The following is a 19,305-nucleotide window of genomic DNA, read 5'->3' on the forward strand; positions in this document are numbered from 1 at the left end:
ATTCTGGTTCATGTGAATGAATGGTCTTCCTTCCAGTATCCTAAATAAATGGTACACCTGCTTTACATAAATGAGAAATGAGAAAAATCTACTTGCAGCATCTAAAGCCAATGGTCCATTTATTTGGTTCATATAAATAAAATGCCTATTTGCAGTATCCAAAATCAATGGTAGGCTTGCTTCTGGTTCACTTAAATGGAATGACTATTTGGAGTATCTAAAGTCAATAGTGCATCACTCAGCATCAGCCTAATTCCGGCAATCCTTATTATTGGTTGGTTACTCAGTTTGTAGTAAATTATGCTCAATGATATTAATCAGATTGTTCTTCCCTTTTTCTCTGTACGGTTCGCAATGTGCTATTTTAGATGATTTGTTGACTAACATTTGTTGCAACTCTTGTTTACCTTTTAATTGTTGTCTCCCATATAATGTCATGGCGACCAATTAACCCATAAGACCCATGTAAAATTTCGAAAAGTTAAAATTAACGCAGGGAAAAGCCCTGTGATCCGATTTGTACCATTTCAGATATATACCTTCCCATGGTTGGTTACTACTCCCATGACTGTGCTAAATTTTGTGCAGATCGCTTCAGCTGTTGAGGAGGAGTATTTGTAAAACAAAAGCAGGAGTGTAGTATAAGAGCTTCGCAAAATAATGTTTCCATGACTACAGGAAATATTCAAGATTTTGCTGTGATCATGAAAGACGATGATGATGGGGGGGGGGGGGTGGTATACAATAAAAACAATACAATATTCTGTGACTGTGGGGTTCACATTTACGTTGAAAAACTGACTAATGCATTTATTTCACAATTCTACACAGTTTGCACATATTGTTCGTTGACTGATGTTAGCAAACTGTTTTTCACCACACCATTGAGCTAAACTGCTGTTTCAGAGACCTACTCTCAGCTGTGATAGAAATTAACCGTTACCAGCTGGGTTTTGTAAACTGTAATGGTAAAAGTCAAAAATTGTACCAGTGATGTTAACCCATTCGACTATGAATATCTATATTCTATATTCTATACTATTATAAAGAAGAGGTGGTGTCTGTGTGTGTGTGTGTGTGTGTGTTTGTATGAGCTAATCTCAAAAACTACTGAACCTACTGGGCTCAAACTGCACACACATGAAGCTACAGTTCCGAGGATACATATAGAACTATTCCCGCTTCGATATTGTCCTAGGGCTCTGCCCCGTGGGCATACAAAAATTTGAGGTGAGAGATTTAAAAGTAAATATTGATTGATGGTATCCATGGTAACAAAGAACAAACCTACAAAGTTTAAAAATGTAAACAAGCAGAACTAACAACTGTCAAATGAATTTTGATTTCTCAATTCCACACAGCTGGTTCAAACATATTAAATACTGCACGAATATTAGAACAGAGAGGGTAAAGATTATAAATTTAAAATAATGATGTCACTAGCCCGAATGTAAACATTATTTAACATCACCTAAATGGAGCTGTCAAACCATATGTTAATGTAATTTCATTAGTGTATGATTCTTTCAGTTACTTCATTTGTTTATGTTTATGATCTATTATACTGAGTTTGTACTAATATTTGTGAAATGCTGTAATAATATTTTACAGGGAATGATTCGTTGTAAAATAAATCATTAAAGAAATAATTAAGATTCTATAATCATTGCCAGGCCATTATCCTGAGTTTTATGAGGTTTATTTTTTTGATTTATTTCTGTGTAAACAGCAATATAATCCCCCTGCTGCAGCAAGTCTATAGACTGAGTGTTATGTTAGCCTTATGAGTATTCATATTAAGGGAATAAAAGAATTTTGTCAGCTGTACAAGTTGGTTCTATGATATTAAATAGCATTAAAAGTAAGGCTTACCAACAGGGTGCAGCAATATTATATTTTTTGCATTTATTACAACAGGCTAATTTGAACCAACTAGCAACAAAAGGTTGTGGTACACAATGAGAACTTTACTTTTTCCATGGTTTAGGTGCAGTTGTGTGCTACACTATAGGATACCGTATAAATTTAAGACCAAATTTCCTTAAACCGTGTCCTCTCCCGTAACTGCAATAAGCGTTTTATACTTCTATGCCAACCCCGTACGAAGGACGGGTACTCTGCTAGTTTTTGCATAAACCATTAGTGAGTTATTCTATTAAAATCAGGCAAATTGCTGAGTTCAGCGGAAAAAATCATAATAAATTAATCTTTTTGAATACTTGCATATATATTATATTTTTATGGAAGTATATTAAACTGGCTATAATAATAATGAGATTTTATAGTAATTAAACTAAAAAAAAAATAAATTACAGACAAAAAAAATAAAAAACAAAATTTTTAATTTTGAAAGCACGGTTGTTTTTTTATACTTAATAATTTTATATGTAGTAATGTACAGTATACAAACTGTAGATATTTTAATTCCCTACGCAAAAAAAATTAGTTTTTGAATTTCCTTCAACAAATAAAATTTTTATTAGGTTTTTTGTATATCCTTACATTTTGAGAAAACGCGTTATATTGGGACCGAAAATCAGCCAACTGCAGAGTTTAGCCGGAAAAATCATAAAAAATTAATCTTTTTGAATATGTGCATCTATATTATATTTTATTGGAAGTATATTAAACTGGCTGTAATAATAATGAGATTTTATAGTAATTAAACTAAAAAGAAAATAAATTACGGACAAATAAAAAAAAAATTAATTTTAAAAGCACGGTTGTTTTTTTATACTAAATCATTTTATATGTAGTAATGTATACTATAGAAACTGTAGATATTTTAATTCTCTATGCAAAAAGTGTTACTTTTTGAATTTTCTTCGACAAACGAAATATTTATTAGGTTTTTTTGTAAACACTTACATTTTGCAAAAACGTGTAATATTGGTAAATGTAACACATAATTGCAAAATATTGTTTACAGTCACATTTTCTGAAAATTAACAATTTAATACAGTTATAGGTACCTAATTCAAATAAGTTAGGTGAATTTATTCTACTACAAAAGATACAATATTTGACTATGGTTACTTACCGTACCTACGTTGCTAGTTTTCGGTGTAAATCATCCTTTACTGTAAAAATTCACTGTTCTATTAGTGTTCACTTGCTATCCAATATAACTACACTATATTTACACTATTTACATCCTTCTTCAGTTTATGTCTCTAATAGTCTGTTTTTGTGTGATATGCTTCAAAGCAGTTCTCCAAATGCAGAGCTACATCACACTTCTGACACATCCATCTGACTTCTGACCGCTTCCCGTGTTTATAGCACACCTTGCAATTTCTTGAAGGGAACTTTTTGCTCGCAGTTGGTGGGATTTGCATTGCAAAATGTGCCCACTGCTTGCACTGCAGTCTTACCGGATTGTCAAGAGAGGGCCTTCCGGGGTTGGATTTCTCTGGTAGAACAATGTTCTTCAAAATTTCTTCTATGAGATTTAGGCGGTAATCCCGGTAATGCATGTCTGCACGGTGAATTTTGCGCCAAATGCAAAAACTGTTGAACACAGCCATGTCTATAAGATAGAAGAATATCTTCTTATACGCCTTTATCGTACGACGCATGATGGGAAATGATGCCAGTCTTTGGTCTTGAACATCAACCCCAAGCATACCATTGTTATAGTTAATGATACACTTGGGTTTCATAACTACTGTTGTTTTCCCTTTCCTCATTATCTCTTTTGCCACAGTCATATCTATTTTTTCATGTATAGTGGATAGCGTTTGGATGACTTTTTTATCCCTCCATTGCACAGCTAGGATCCCATCTTTGCTCATACGTTTGGCATCTCCTACCTCAAGCTTGGGTGTATCGAATTCCTGGGGCATGTTTACTCTTGGCTGGTTAGCTGTGCCAACTACATGGGTGTTATTTTCCAGCAATGCCTTACAAAGATCTGGCGAATTATACCAGTTGTCAATGTATAGGACATGGCCAAGGGGCTCTGCTAAATGCAGCACAACCGCTGAGCTGGCTGGCATATCAGAGGTTTTGTCCGAGCCTGTGTAAATTTTGAAACCACTGCAGTATCCACTGGATGATTCGCAAAGATTGTAGATTTTAATTCCAAATCTAGCACGCTTTTTTTGGGTTAAATTGGATGTAGGACAACCTAGCTCTTAGCTTTACTAGGCTATCGTCTATTGCAACATTTTTCTCAAGGGTATATGTATTCATAAATTTGTTTTCGAGGTATGATATAACAGGTCGTAATTTTTTTAGTTTGTCATTTGGATCTGTGTAGTCACTGTCTGAGAAATGTAAAAATCTAGAAATTTGGTTGAAGCGAATGAAAGACATTACCTCTGAAAAAATCTTGGTTTCAATTATTTTTCGTTTTGACCAATACATTTGAATTGATGGCTTTTTCACCTGTCCCATCAACATGTATAAAGCTAAGTACACTTTGATTTCATCTACATTTACAGGAGTCCATGCCGCCTCATAAAGTTTTTTGTGCCGATTCGGATCAGACAATAACTTGTTGGCATAATCATTCGTTTCAGTGGCAATCATAGCAAAGAATTCCTCACCTAAAAATTCATTCATGCACTGTAGTGCGGTAGGGTTATTTCCCAGTTTCCTACTAGAAATAGGGTTCAACCCAGGCGTGTTTGCGAAAGGGATATTTTTAATTTTATTACTACAGTCTTCCCATGCCCATCTGGACCTAGATTTTTTGCTCTTTTGTTTGGGCTGTTTAGGAGCACCTCTCCGCTTCCTAACAGGTTCTTTTCCTTTGCCCTTTGGCTTTCTTTTCTTACTGGTACCAGTAGGCCTACTACTCCTTGACTCACTAGTACCAATAGGCCTACCAGTATTCTCTTCATCTAACACCATTTCTTCCGAATCATTAGGCCTACCTAAATTTGTGTCTACTACTACTAGGCCTACTCCTTCAACCAATGTTTCATTTGGAATAGGTCTGTTACCAATATCTCCTTGCCCCATCTCCTCACAAACTACTGTGTCAAATTCCCCTAGCCCTACCTCTTCATATTCTACCCCTAATTCTTCGAAATTTCCAGAAATATCTTCATCACACTCTCTAAAAACCTCATCAACGTCAATGAAGCTTTGGCTGTCATCAGAGTCTTCTTGACCTAGGCTTACCTCATCAGTCCTGATGTCCAGGTTTTCTGCCTCCTCGATCCACCCACAATCACTTGATGTGTTACTGATAGCATCGTCGTCGTCTGGTCCATCTAACAATCTATCAATTTCACTCGAAAATATTGAATCAAAGTTATTTGAGTGGCCTGCCATTGTATTGTAAAAGGATTACATCACGCACTTATAACAACTTTCACGAGATTTTCACAACCAAAAACAACAACTTCAACTTCACTAAACTGTTTACAAACAAAGAGTGACGAAATCATAGAGCTGTATTCCAGCAGCTGGCATAGTAACTAAAGAGCAGAGAAGTAGAAAGTCAAAGACGTATAAACAAAAACATGCTCAAATATTATACGATAATAAAAATCCTTGTTCAACTAGACAAAGGAAAAAAAACCTACTCTAGAATCGAGTCCTAAATGACGTAATTTTGGAAAAAGTACATTTTTTTTTTTTATATATAACCTCACATCCTTATTAAAGGTTATTAATAACATTAAGTTGCGTAAACAATTAAAAACAACCCTAAAAAAATATATATAAACATGATGTCGTCATCACGGAACAGTTCCGTGATACGAATTTTGGACCCGCAACAGCTGTCACGGAACAGTTCTGTGATACAAGGCCAATGGGTTAAGGAGTGTTTACAAACATTCAAATATAAACATGGTTGATTCAAATAATATTCCTGAATCTATATTGAAAAGAGCAAATGAACTATTGTCACACTTGCTACCTGAGACTTCACGCCAAGTCTTTGTTATTAGGATGTTTTAATGTGGACATGATTGTTTCAAATTATAGCCATGGCCAAACTCAATCATAATGTAATTTTATGCTTTTCAAACTAGAAAGATCCACAATATTGTTTTCTTTCAAATACTGTGTATTGGTTTACTACTGTGCATAATTCTATTAATGTGAGTTCTTCAAGACAATTGAAGAAGTATTGAGCATGTTTGTATTATTATTTTCTGTATTAACATTATATGATTTTTTTTAAATGTGCATGACAACTTCATTTGATCATTTTTCATTCGTTTAAAACATATTTTACAAGTATTTGACTTCCCAATATTGCACTGTAACCCCTAATCTCAAAATATACCCGACCTCCGTGTTATCCAACGATCACATATGACCAATAGATGGAGCATGTTGGCCGCGACATAAAGCCAGGATTTTTCAATAATCTACAACAAGATGGCGACTGCCGGCTGTGATGAGCCCTATTACGGAGCGCAACTAATTAAATGTTAGTTGATATCAATAATATCTGTGAAAATACGCCTTTGTATTATAAATATTTCTATTACCAACACAAAACACAATAACCTTTAATATATGCTTTTAATTTTTCTAGCGTTTACCGTTTCTTAGAAAAAGTTAGTTTATCAACAAAAACTTTTTGGGCGTAACAAAAATTCTGAAAACCTACAAATTAATTTGTAATATAGGCTATGTATCTATATTGTATTAAAGTTTGATAAAGTTCTGACGTTTGGTTTACGATGTACGAATTTTCAAAGTCACATGATATTTTTTGAAACTCTTAAAACAACGCTCTTTTATATTCTGACTGTCATATTAATTTTGATAAAAGAGCTAAAAAATATTCAACTAATAGTTATGCAAACAGTTATGATATAATTTCCACTAACACCTATTATGTTTAAAACCATTGTACACACAATGCTAAATGTTATAACCACAGTAGTATACAAAATTGTGATTCTAGTAGGCCTGCCCGAAGTGACGTGACGTGCCGCGGCAGGTATCGACTATGGTACAACGAAAACTACAACCGAACTACAGCAGCTAAAAACTTTAAAAAAAAATATGATCCAGAAATTTTAGCTACAAAATCCACAGTTTTTTTAACTTACCTGACCATAAAATTAAAAAAGTAATAGCCGACGATGAACTATTTCATGTCATATTTCAAAACTCTTTTAAAAGTATCAACTTTATTTAAATCAGTTTTCACATCAGCCGTCACATTCTGATTGTTAGAATTAAAATTTAAATCTAAATCTGTAACCATGTTGCTAAAATAACCATTAAACAAACTTGCAATTCTACCAGGGTCTAAAATTGGCATCTATATATATAATACGTGAAGCCGATTTTTGTTAACGCAACTCCTCCCTTATTTGTGGACTAATATCAACGTTTGAGGTGTCAAAAGATTCGTCTCAATATGTAGTTTTGCAATAAGGTTTTAGAATTTTAAAATTCCTGCTCTTAAGGGTGTGAGACCCTTTCAAAGGTCGGGTTTTCCCCATAAGAAATACATAGAACAAATTTCAAAATCAAAACAGCTGTTTATTAAAAGAAACTCATTAGCTTTTTGTGAGTAAATATTGATGTTTGTAATATTCATTAGGTTAAGACCAAGTTAAACGGTTAAATCAGTTTTTTTTGGAAGAACAGAAAATCTATTTATATAATACGTGAAGCCGATTTTTGTTAACGCAACTCCTCCCTTATTTGTGGACCAATATCAACGTTTGAGGTGTCAAAAGATTCGTCTCAATATGTAGTTTTGCAATAAGGTTTTAGAATTTTAAAATTCCTGCTCTTAAGGGCGTGAGACCCTTTCAAAGGTCGGATTTTCCCCATAAGAAATACATAGAACAAATTTCAAAACCAAAACAGCTGTTTATTAAAAGAAACTCATTAGCTTTTTGTGAGTAAATATTGATGTTTGTAATATTCATTAGGTTAAGACCAAGTTAAACGGTTAAATCAGTTTTTTTCGGAAGAACAGAAAATACCTCAAGTTCAAAAAAGAAATATTGAACACGGGAGGAGGACACAATTAATAATAAGATATCTTGTGCGTATGATGACTGAGGAGAGTAGAAAAAGAGAGGCCTGGTCTAACAGATACCCATCCAGATACACATTCACTTGGTAAGATGAATAAAAATTGCCAGTTCTGCTATGCAACTTACTTTGGAAATGAAAATAATATACGAAGCTCATAGTGTTGTCACGGTGGGAAAGTAAACTTGCCTAATGTCAGATCAAATGAATGCATGCAAGAAATGTTTACTTCAGACGCTGACAGATCGTGATATTTCAGATTATTCAGTAGCAACTATAATAATGCCTTGACTATGATAAGTTCAAGTAGTAAGTTTATCCATAGATAAAACATACTCCCTTAGTAGATTAGTCATCCTAATGGAACAGCTGAAGCCAATTTTATTGTTAGTTCTGTACGTCCAACTATAGAGGTTATGTTTTGTTTACAATTTGTTTCTTGTTATTGCAGTCATTTAAAACCTCGTTTAACCTAATAAAACGATATAATCATAAACAATAACTGGTCTCCTAGTTATATAACCAAATAGTATAGCAGAAATCATGAAAATAACCCTAAAATAATAGAAACAAAATGTTGTCTACACTAGCGATCAGTGTGGACGTACATGAACTAGATACAAAAAACAAGCTTCAAAATTTACAATGGGATGAGAAGTCTACTTGTGTTGCTTAGTCTATGGTTTATCCCAAATCTTGGCGGACCTTAGGTTTTTATCGTAAACTTTTGTATTACTCGCTCTACTTCAATTGAGAAAAAACGTAAATGGATTGTTTACTACTACATAGTAAACAACATTAGCTAATGACGAAAAATATAGTTTCGTAGTAAAGTATATAGTTCCCTTCTATACAAGGGAAAAATTGTCTTTTCAACCCTTGCTCTATGCCACTGCAACATAACATTATGTTGCCAGTTCCTCGGACAAACTTATACGTTTTTTGACTGAATTTACCGACACAATCCAGACATTTCAAGTCAAAAATAAGAATTTTCAAATCTCATTTGCTATTGTAAGTTTTAGTGGCAATATTAGACCATACATAAGTGAAAGAATTAGTGTTTTTGTATTGAACGATCGAGTAGTTAAGGTCAAGTTTATTTTTATGATTCAGGTTCAGGAGAGACAAATAATATACGCTTTTCAAAAAGAGAAAATTAAAATTGCTATCCAAATATTATAGCTACAAGAGTTATCCAACCTATGTCGACAAATGTATCCATACTTTCAAAACTTTGGGACAGGTATTAAGAGAAACTGCACTGAACAACGTGAGAACGTTCTGATGCGGGGCATATACCGTGACTGACAGACAACACGTTAAATAACGTTAACCAACTTTCAATGACGTTGCTGCTTTAGCCTATTCAAAGCAGATTATGGCTGTCCAGTTGGTAACCCAGAGTTTGTGGGTAAAAAATGGAGCACATGAAACGGTTGATATCACCCCACTTTTCAGGTTACTCTAGGGAGAAAATTCGTTTGATCAGGTGGATGTCTCAAATCAAAGAAATAAAATGACCCAACTAAGACAGGTTATCAGTAAGGTAAGAGTGTTCTTCAATTCTCAATGCTGGAAAAACTTTGTTGCAATATGTTAACTCGAATTGAGGCAGATCGTTTAGCATTCATTAGAAGTTATCAGTTAAAACTTAGAGCAGAAATAATGTAGGTGAACCTTGACGACGCCAATAGAGATATTTCAAATTATTTTCTAACAAGTTTTCAAGCAACTCTAAGATGTAACTAAAGTTACTTGAATTTAAGCATAAGGTTTTCCTTGGCGTTATTATTTCATACTACAGTATGCGGCTCATTGAGCCGCACGGGTTCTCTAGTAAGTATAAATTATTTGACCTAGCGAACATTTGACTTCCAGCAACACTCCCAACTTATTGACTTTCTTTTTTTAAAATTTTTTATAAAAATCGATTGTGTTTGTATGGTTTATTTCCCCATTTTAAGTTAATACTTTTAGTGGATTACTAAACGTTTATCTACATACAGCAGATCTATGGAATAGTAATTATTCTCTTTAGTGTCCTCTTCCCGTTGCGAAGCACGGGTATGGTGGCTAATTAATTAATCAAAAACAAAATGACGGTTTCCACTAACTTACCAGATTTAAAAGCCACAAAAGTTTCTATAAAGGCCATAAAGGTTGAATTTTGCCTCTAAAAGCGTTGGCAGATGGGTAACTATAGATGGGTTAAACTATTTTACACAACAGATTTATTTTGTGTCCTCTTCCCGTTGCAAAGCACGGGTAAAACTGCTAGTAAACAATAAAAATTTCTTGACCCCTCCTTCATCCACTACAAAGAAATAAAAAGCGCATACATTTGCCTAATGCTGCGGCCTATAGCCATCACACCCATGTTCTGTTAGTATCAAAGTAGGCCTACTTCAGCTGTCATTTCAACGTCGGTTCTTGGTACCAGTTCGTTTCCCAACAACTAGAAAATAACCTTATTATTAAAGCTAGCTCTCTAAGCTTTCTTGATTGGCATTAGGCCAACTATATTTCACTTGCAAAGAAAGTTTGTATCCATATTACACCAAATCAAGCACTGGAAGAGAAGGAAATTCCCCATTTTTACACTAATGTTAACCCTGAATATTATGATCCCCAATTAGTATTACAACTACAAACCATCTAGGTTACACGCCAACTTTTCAATTAACCTGAAACTTTGATCTTAGACAATGGGGATACCAGTACATTAACAATATCTCGTGGCTAAATCAAGAGCTTGTGATCCAATCTGATAGTGTTGTATATTCTTGATTTTGAGGTATAAATCTGAACCAAAGTATTGTGGAAATATATAAAAGTGGCAAGAAAAAACTATAAGGCGAAGGACAAGGGAAAATAAATTTTGTACGCTCACCTTTGTGTTTGGCCCACTTTACAGCAGCTCTCCACAACTCAATCTCTGCGACTGCAAGTCCATCCTGCTCCAACACTGTGATGAATCCTTCTGCACAGACCTCCAAGAACTGTGGACTAGCCAGCACTTTGTCCGTTTCATATCGCAGGATCTAGAATGAAATGTTACAAGTAATGTCACTGTTTAGAAATTAGTGGATTGTTCATCAAAGAGCAAACTCTGCAAGCTATATTTTTTTTATTTATCTTGTCGTGAATAAGCACATCATAAATTTGGTATCTGTTATTACTGTAGGTGGCATTGTAAAACCTAGATCTGGGACTAATTCCATTTTTCATTTTAATGTCCCAAAGGGACAAAATTACTATTAATTTATGCAAATCTTTGTGAATGTAGGCCTACCCAGTAAAAATCCAACCAGCTGGTTTCCAACTATCCTAAAATTGCTTACAGAATGAAAGAATTAAAAACCTAAAACTATAGTGATAAGATCTCCTGCAGTTGTGTAGACATTATCATTGTCTACTTCAGTCACAGAAACATCATTATATTGTCTTCAGCGATTGCAGCAAAATCTACAATTTTGGGGGCTTGTAAACTTCATCATCTCATGCGGTTAAGGAAGAAAATCATTGTCTTCAGCGATTCTGATTTGCAGTACAGTGGAACCTCACTAATCCGACCTCGGATGGTCCGACTCCTCGCTTGATCCGACCGTGCTGCTGACACAATCTGCCCGTTATAATGCAGACGGTTCCCACATTATTGTTATTGAAAAATCACAGCTCATTTGACAAAAACTAAACAGAATCAAAATAAAGAAATGTTGAAGAAAGCTTCAAGGTCAAGCTATTCCTTTGCACTGACAATCGTCTGCTCCTTAACGCCTACACATCTTTCTGCTGCGCTTGCTATGTCACATTTTGTGATAGGGTATTTGGTAACCATGACAACTTGTTGAACTCAAGAAAGAATAGAAGAATAAAGAGAAGGAATAACCAATCTTTTTATCTAATTTTTATCTTTGTAAGTGTATTTTACGACTGTTGTTATTTTTTTTATTTTGTTGTACAATGTTTGAAAATTTTTTTTGTTTGAGTAAAATTTTGAGAAAGCTGTGATTTAAACAATACAGTCTTTATTACTGAACCAAGGTCAATGACTTAAAATAATTACGATGATTGCGCAATAGCCTACTAATCGTATTTGATTATGTAATATGCAATTTATCACATTTAAGTCCATTTATACAGTACTAGCAGAGCACCCGTCATTCTCAAACTCAAACCTAACTGTAAACAATCCTACTTTGACAGTTCTCATTGTGTATCACAGCTTTTTGTTGCTGCTTAGTTCAAATTAGCTGTTGTTATATATGCAAAAACAGAATAATAATAGTGCTGCACCCTGTTGAGAAACCTTATAACTTTTTAATGCTATTGCATATTATAGAACCAACTTGTAAAGTTGAAACAGCTGACTAAATGCGTTAATTCCCTTTAAATATGAATACTCACAAGGTTAACATGGGGAACTACAGAGCCACTGGGGCGGAGGCCAGAGCAACACACAAACACACACACAAACTCACAAACTTTCAGATTTATAATATTAGTAAGATTAGGTGTTGTTTATGAATTAGAAATAACTGTTTTATGTCATGTTGGATTAACCGTGGTTTTCAGTTATCAGTGGTCTGCAGTGGCGGAGCCAGCCAGGGAGCGTCCGCCCTCTCAGATATAAAAGATTGTCAACTATCAGGTAGGCTTAACATGTAATAATGTTGGATCTGGCCTACACTCTTACCAAATAATTACTTAACTGCCAGAAATTGACAAATTTATGTATTTTCCCTCGTAGCTTACTTAATCCTGCAATTATATTCCCCTTTAGTAGCATTTATTTTGAGGAAGCAGTTGCATTAGAGTGAATAAAGGACATTTTGCCTACTTCAGAATGTGTTGCACTAGATCCACTCCAGTCCATATGAACTACTAAACTAGATTGAATTTGGTGTGACCGTAAACTGATATTCTAAGCTTTATTCCATAGCCTTAGTTAAGATTACAGTTTAAAGTTGTATAATAAATGGTTCTGGCATTAACTTTAAATCTTACGTACAGTATGTATGTAGACCTCCCCCGTGCGGTACCGGGTTAGAATAGGACCGCAGCCTCCCTCGGCTTGTCGTAAAAGGCGACTAACAGGGGGTGGGAGATCCTTCTCTTTATGCTCCCAACTTTCTCTGAGGCCAAGTTTGCTTCTTACCTTTGGCTTGTACCTCGAAATCTTTCATCTTTCCTTTTTACACTTCTTTTTTTCAACCCCGGTTTGGGTGTTTTCCTTTCTTCTTTTTCGACCGGCGTGCACTATTGAGCCTTGGGAGTGCCCTTTCTGTGCAAAAGGGCTGTTTTGTGCCTCGCACTGCCGATGGGACCTCTCTGGTGTGTCGTCAGGAACCAGCCCCTTCGGGCCCTAGTCAGGGAGTGCGGCATGGGTGCAGAGGTCGGGCTCTGCACTGCCACGGGCGACCCCCGGTACGTCAGGATTCTCGGTACTAGGCAAACGGAGACCGGGCCCCAGGGAACTGGGGTAGGGGCTACGTCCCCGAGGGTATACCCGTTCCTGGTTATTCCGGGCCGTCCCTTGCCGCACGATGCGCTGGCAAACATTTTTATGGCTTTTTCAACCCCAGGTAGCATGGAGGGCTTGCTTGGCAAGCAGTCAGAGGAGAATGCGTTTAAGAGGGGAGGGTGTGTTTCAAGGTCACCCCCTCTGACGGTAGAAAATATATCGTTGGCACCTTCGCTGGTAAAGGGAGCGACTGTCTCCCCTCCACCGGTGCCAGCTTTCAAGTCTGGTGAAGGGCTGTTGGAGGAACACCTTACAACAACGTTGCAGTCGGAGAGCTCAGGGATGGTGCTTCTGCGTCAGAAATACCTTGACGCAGAGAGTAGCATCGAAACCCGGCTTCGAGACATGGAGGAGACCATTAAAGCTATGCTGGACACCTTTCGGACCCAGAAAGCTGTTAACCAAGTGGTCAAAAATGGCATGGCCAATCTAGAAGATGACATTGGATTCGTTTTTGCCTGCCGGTTGGTAAGCAAGGCGGCCATGGAGAAGATTGCGGAGAAGGTAGTGTCTATGCCCGACGACAGGGCGCTGCCTTCCAAGAAACGCAGAAGGCCATCCACTACGGAAAGCCCTCCAAAAAAGGAAGAGGCTGTTCAGACCACAAGGGCTAAGGTTAAGGCTAAGGCGACCCAGACAGACCTTTTGTCTGCCAAGCCCAGGTCTTCCCCAGATGTAGCTGCTTTCCCAACAAAGCGTCTACAACCTCAGCAACCCGTGACCCCTCTTAGGGGAAGCTCCCGTAAGGGATCAGTCGTTGAGACACCATCTGGGGCTGCATGGGAAAAGCGTCTTACCCGAAAGGAGAAGAGGCAGCAGAGGCGGGCGGAGGTCACCTCCAAGAAAAATGTGGCGGTAAGGGCACAAAAGACAAACGTTGCCCAAATTGGGCCCGGTTTGGCCCCCGCTCTTAAAAGGTCGTGGCCAAAAAAGCCCAGGACGGAGGCAATCTTGGTTAAGCCCTCAGGGGGGAGATCATTCGCTGAAGTTTTGGGTATAATAAAGGCTAAAGCTAAGCCGGAGCAGACCGATAAGGTTGTGCGGTCGATTAGGCAAACCCGGGGCGGGGACGTCCTCCTTGAACTGGGTAAGTCAAAGGACAAATCCGCTTTTGCTGCTGAGCTAAAGGCAGCCGTGGAAGGCCAGGGCACCGTCCGTGCACTCGAGCCTAAAACGTCAGTTGAGGTTCGGGACATAGATGGTGTGTCGACAGAGAGCGAGGTGGTTGTGGCCCTAAAGGAAGCAGTCCCCGAGCTTGCCGGAACATCGGCTGTTCTTAGGGTGTGGCTCACAAAACCAAATAGAAACCAGCAGCGGATGGCGGTCGCCGAAATGGCAGACGCACACGCTAGTAAGGTGTTGGCACTCCAGCATTTGAGGGTCGGTTGGGTCAACTGCAGGCTCAGACGGAGGGTGGAAGTAACCAGGTGTTTTAGGTGCCTCGGTTTCGGTCATTCCTCCCGAAATTGCAAGGGGCCCGACCGAGGCAAGCACTGCCTCCGGTGCGGAGGGGTGGGTCACGCTCGTAGGGACTGCCAAGTTGAATCTTGCTTTCTTTGTAAGGAAAATGGGCTCGCGGACAAAAACACCAAACATATAGCTGGGTCTGGGCAGTGCAGCGCTTTTAAAACTGCGCTCCAGCAAGCAAAAGCCCACCCACGAAAATAAGAATACTCCAATGTAATCTTGGGCGATCCAAGACAGCTGACGCGCTTCTCAGTCAGCTTGCCCTCGAACACGGTGTCGACGCGCTCTTGGTCAGCGAGCAGTACCAGTACCGGAATAGGGTCCCACCCTTTTGGTTCCCTGATAGTCTTGGTACTGCTGCTTTCTGGGTGCGTAATACAGCTCAAGTGCAAGTGCGGGGTCATGGAAAGGGCCGTGGATTTGTTTGGGTTCGGTGCAAGGACGTCACCTATTACAGTGTCTACCTCACCCCTAACAAGGCTATCCATGACTTCCGCGAGAAGATAGACCGCTTGGAAGAGAGCGTGCAGGACACCACAGGGCATGTAGTCGTGGCTGGTGATTTCAATGCTAGGGCCGTCGAGTGGGGACTGACCCTCACTAATTCCCGGGGGAAGTACATCCTGGACTTTGCTGCCAGGGCCGGACTCGTTGTAATCAACGAGGGCAACACGCCAACGTTCCGGCGACCCGGGATGAGGGGAACGATCCCAGACATAACCCTTGCATCTGAGTCACTTCTGCCAAGGATCACAGCCTGGAGAGTCTTGGAAGATTATACGGCCAGCGACCATCAATACATTATTTTCAATGTCTTAGATCGCATCCCGAGACAAGTTGCTGCATCTCGGGAAGTGCCCGTTCGGTGGAACACCAAAAAACTGGACGTGGCTAAATTCACCGAGGCCATCCTGCGGCGAGTGCCAGCGGTGCCTGCCACACCTGGCATGGCTCATGCAGAGGCTATAGTTACATCGATGATGGGGCTGATTGCCTCGGCTTGTGATGAGTCAATGCCCCGCAAGAGACTCCGTTGCGATAGGAGACCCGTATACTGGTGGACTGCAGAGATCGCGGATTTGCGCCGAGCTGCTTTGAGAGCTAGACGACTCGCTACCAGGGCCAGGGCACCCTTGGATAGACGCCGTAAGCTGGAGTGCTACAAGGTGGCGAGGAAGTCTCTCCGCCGGGCCATCAACTGTGCTGGAAAACACTAAGGGATGATGTCGATTCCGACCCGTGGGGCCTGGGTTACAAACTAGTAACCCAAAAACTCACCACTCGCTCTCCACCTTCCGTCATGGAGGAGGCCGCTATGGAGAGGGTCGTCAAATCCCTTTTTCCGGATCATATTCTGCGCCCACTGCGTGAGTTTGAGATGATGGACGATGTCCCACTCTTCACTCATGAGGAGCTGGAGACTGTTGTTTTATCCCTAAAAAACAACAAGGCTCCTGGACCTGATGGGGTACCTGGCGAGGCTCTTAAGAAGGTTTTTTCAATCAATTCCCTGATTCTTCTGAGCATGTACAACGCCTGCCTGGCAGAGGGGGTATTTCCGTTGTGCTGGAAAAAAGCTAGGCTCGTGCTCGTAGGGAAGGGGAAAGGAGACCCAGAATTGCCGTCCTCTTACAGACCACTTTGCATGTTGGATACGGCTGGGAAAGTCCTAGAGAAGTTGATCCGTTCCCGACTGAATTCAGCCGTGGTTGCTGCGGGGGACCTGAGCCCTCGCCAATACGGCTTCAGGAAGGGGCGATCAACGGTCGACGCTATTGAGGAGGTGAAGCAAGCCGTGATGAGAGCTGAGGATTTTAATCACTACTCTCGTAGGGTTGTGCTGCTCGTTACACTCGATGTGCGAAACGTATTTAATTCTGCAAGATGGTGCGATATGCTGGACGCTCTGGAGAACAACTTCCACGTCCCGGCATACCTCATGCGCATTATAGAGGATTACCCCCGGTTCCGCCTCCTCATGTATGATACTACAGAAGGCCCGCGGACGATGAGTGTCACTTCTGGTGCTGCCCAAGGTTCCATACTCGGCCCGGACCTCTGGAACGTTGCCTACGACAGCCTCCTTAGGTCTGAAATGCCTGAAGAAACCGTTTTAGTTGGGTACGCAGATGACATTGCAGCTTTAATAGCTGCTCGTAGTGTTGAGCTGGCCCAGCTAAAATTAAACCGAGTCATGCGAACTATAAACGCATGGATGGCAGATCACGGTCTCTCACTCGCGCTGAACAAAACTGAGATCGTGATTCTGACCAAAAAGCGGATTGACACCATTGTGCCGTTGAGGGTGGGGGACGTCGAAGTCCAGTCCGTTCGTGCCGCCAAGTATCTTGGTGTCATGGTGGACTCTAAGCTTAGCTGGCGGGACCAGATATTCCGAACGGCGGACAAGGCCGCTAAGGTGATCTCTTCTCTTAGCCGGTTAATGGCCAATGTCGGAGGTCCTCGTTCCAGTCGCAGAAGGCTGTTGATGTCTACAGTTCAGTCTGTGCTCCTGTATGGTGCGGAGGTGTGGGCAGACGCGCTCAATAGGGAGGTGTATAGGATGCGGCTTGCCAGAGTGCAGCGTCAGGCAGCACTCAGGGTAGCATCCGCCTATCGAACAGTGTCTGAACCTGCCATCTTGGTGGTTGCTGGAGTAATCCCCGTCAAACTTTTGGCGGCGGAGAGGAAAGCGATTTATCAGCGGCATGGAGAGGACCATGCAAAAATGGAGGAGCGCAACCGCACCTACCAGCTCTGGCAGGAGAGCTGGGAACAGGAGTCGCGGGGACGCTGGACCAGGAGACTGATTCAGCAAGTCCAACCATGGGTTGACCGACGGTATGGTGAGGTGGACTATTACCTTACCCAGTTTCTGACAGGTCACGGGTTTTTTCGGTCGTACCTGTTCAGGATGGGCAAAGCCGTGTCACCCGATTGCATCTACTGCCCAGGCACTCCCGACGACGCGGAGCACACCTTCTTCCGCTGCCAGCGTTGGGAAGGTTCCCGCCTGGAGGCTGAACAACATGTAGGGCAGTTTTTGGTGGACACGGTCATTCCGATGATGACGGAGGGTGAGGACAATTGGACCTGTATGTCACATTTCGTCCAGGATATTCTCCGCACAAAGAAGCTAGAGCTTGACCGAGATGCAGTCTAGGTCATAAAGAAATTGAATGCCAGAAACGGCGCTAGCCCTGAGGGCTTAGGTCACACGTTGACCTGACCTGAAGTAATGTGACAAACAATCCCAGGTCTGTGTCCAACAGAGTAGAGGGGGTTTTTTAGTGAGTAGTCTGACAAGTTCAGGAGTCTCACACTACAGGCTGGCTACCTGTGTGCGTAAAAGCATTTTTACCTCCTCTCCCTTAAAAAAAAAAAAAAAAAAAAAAAAATGTATGTAGACCTAATCTTTACATCCTATTGTAGGTTTTGAAGCTCGTTTTGAGTGTGTGTTTCATAATTGATTTATATATAGGTAACCCAATATTTTTAGTCAGTGGTTTCGTATTAGTTAGTGAGGTTTGAGTGTTAAATTTTTTTTTTCTCAATTTCTTTTTAGGGAAAATTATATTATTTGTGCTTTATTCTTTGGTAAAAATACTACAGGCTAAGTAATGGTTTTGTAATAGATCGTTTTATTTGACTAAGAGTAGTTTAAATAGGTTAATAATAAAAGAGGGAACAGATTATTGATAATCAATAAATTGCCCTCTACATAAACCAATAGGATGTACATTTAACCTTAAAATGGTCTTCAAAATAATCTCCCACGATCGCGTAGACAACGCTATCCTCTCTTACGATCGCGTGAAAGTTTTATACAGCACGGCTAGACATCATGTTCCAATGTGATTTGCCAAAATTCCGCTAGTGCTTTGTAATCATGCCAGTAATTACAAGTATTTTGTTTTGTTTCTTATTATGTATAAAACTTTCTTTTTCTTTCATATTTAAGTATAATAAAATGACTCACTCCCACGCACGGGTTCTCCCATGGGATTAATTTCGTATAGTTCAAGTTACTCAGTTATATTCTTATGGTAATCTGATATTTTGTAAAAACTGAAAAAATGATTATTTTATACGAAATAAAGACATTTTGATTTGATTTGATCATAATCGTATCTCGCGATTGTGGCGGATTTGAGAGCATCTTCTGTGAACACCAAGACATTATCATCGCCTACCGCCATTTTGGAATATCTTGAACATCCCCGTGAACGCCAAGACTTTATAGTTTCCTGCGAACCGGACAATACCCTGAACACCTACCACCACCGCAAATTGCAAAAATATCATCTTTGTGTTTTGTCTTCTAGGATCACGGCAAAATTATT

General features: G+C 39.7%; 1 protein-coding gene across 4 annotated transcripts in view; it reads right to left on the reverse strand.

Moving 5' to 3' along the window:
- The window catches only part of LOC128988607 (BTB/POZ domain-containing protein 6-B-like), a 76,442-nt gene that overhangs the window by 23,306 nt on the left and 33,831 nt on the right, over positions 1 to 19,305 (reverse strand). For all 4 annotated transcript variants that reach the window (XM_054410052.1, XM_054410051.1, XM_054410049.1 and 1 more), the window contains exon 5: positions 10,862 to 11,012. In XM_054410052.1, the coding sequence (XP_054266027.1) occupies positions 10,862 to 11,012 (151 nt within the window). The remainder of the gene's footprint in view (positions 1 to 10,861; positions 11,013 to 19,305) is intronic.

This window comes from Macrosteles quadrilineatus, unplaced genomic scaffold, assembly GCF_028750875.1.
Source record: "Macrosteles quadrilineatus isolate MER2022 unplaced genomic scaffold, UCM_ALF_1.0 Scaffold_3__2_contigs__length_128488019, whole genome shotgun sequence".
NCBI lineage: Eukaryota > Metazoa > Arthropoda > Insecta > Hemiptera > Cicadellidae > Macrosteles > Macrosteles quadrilineatus.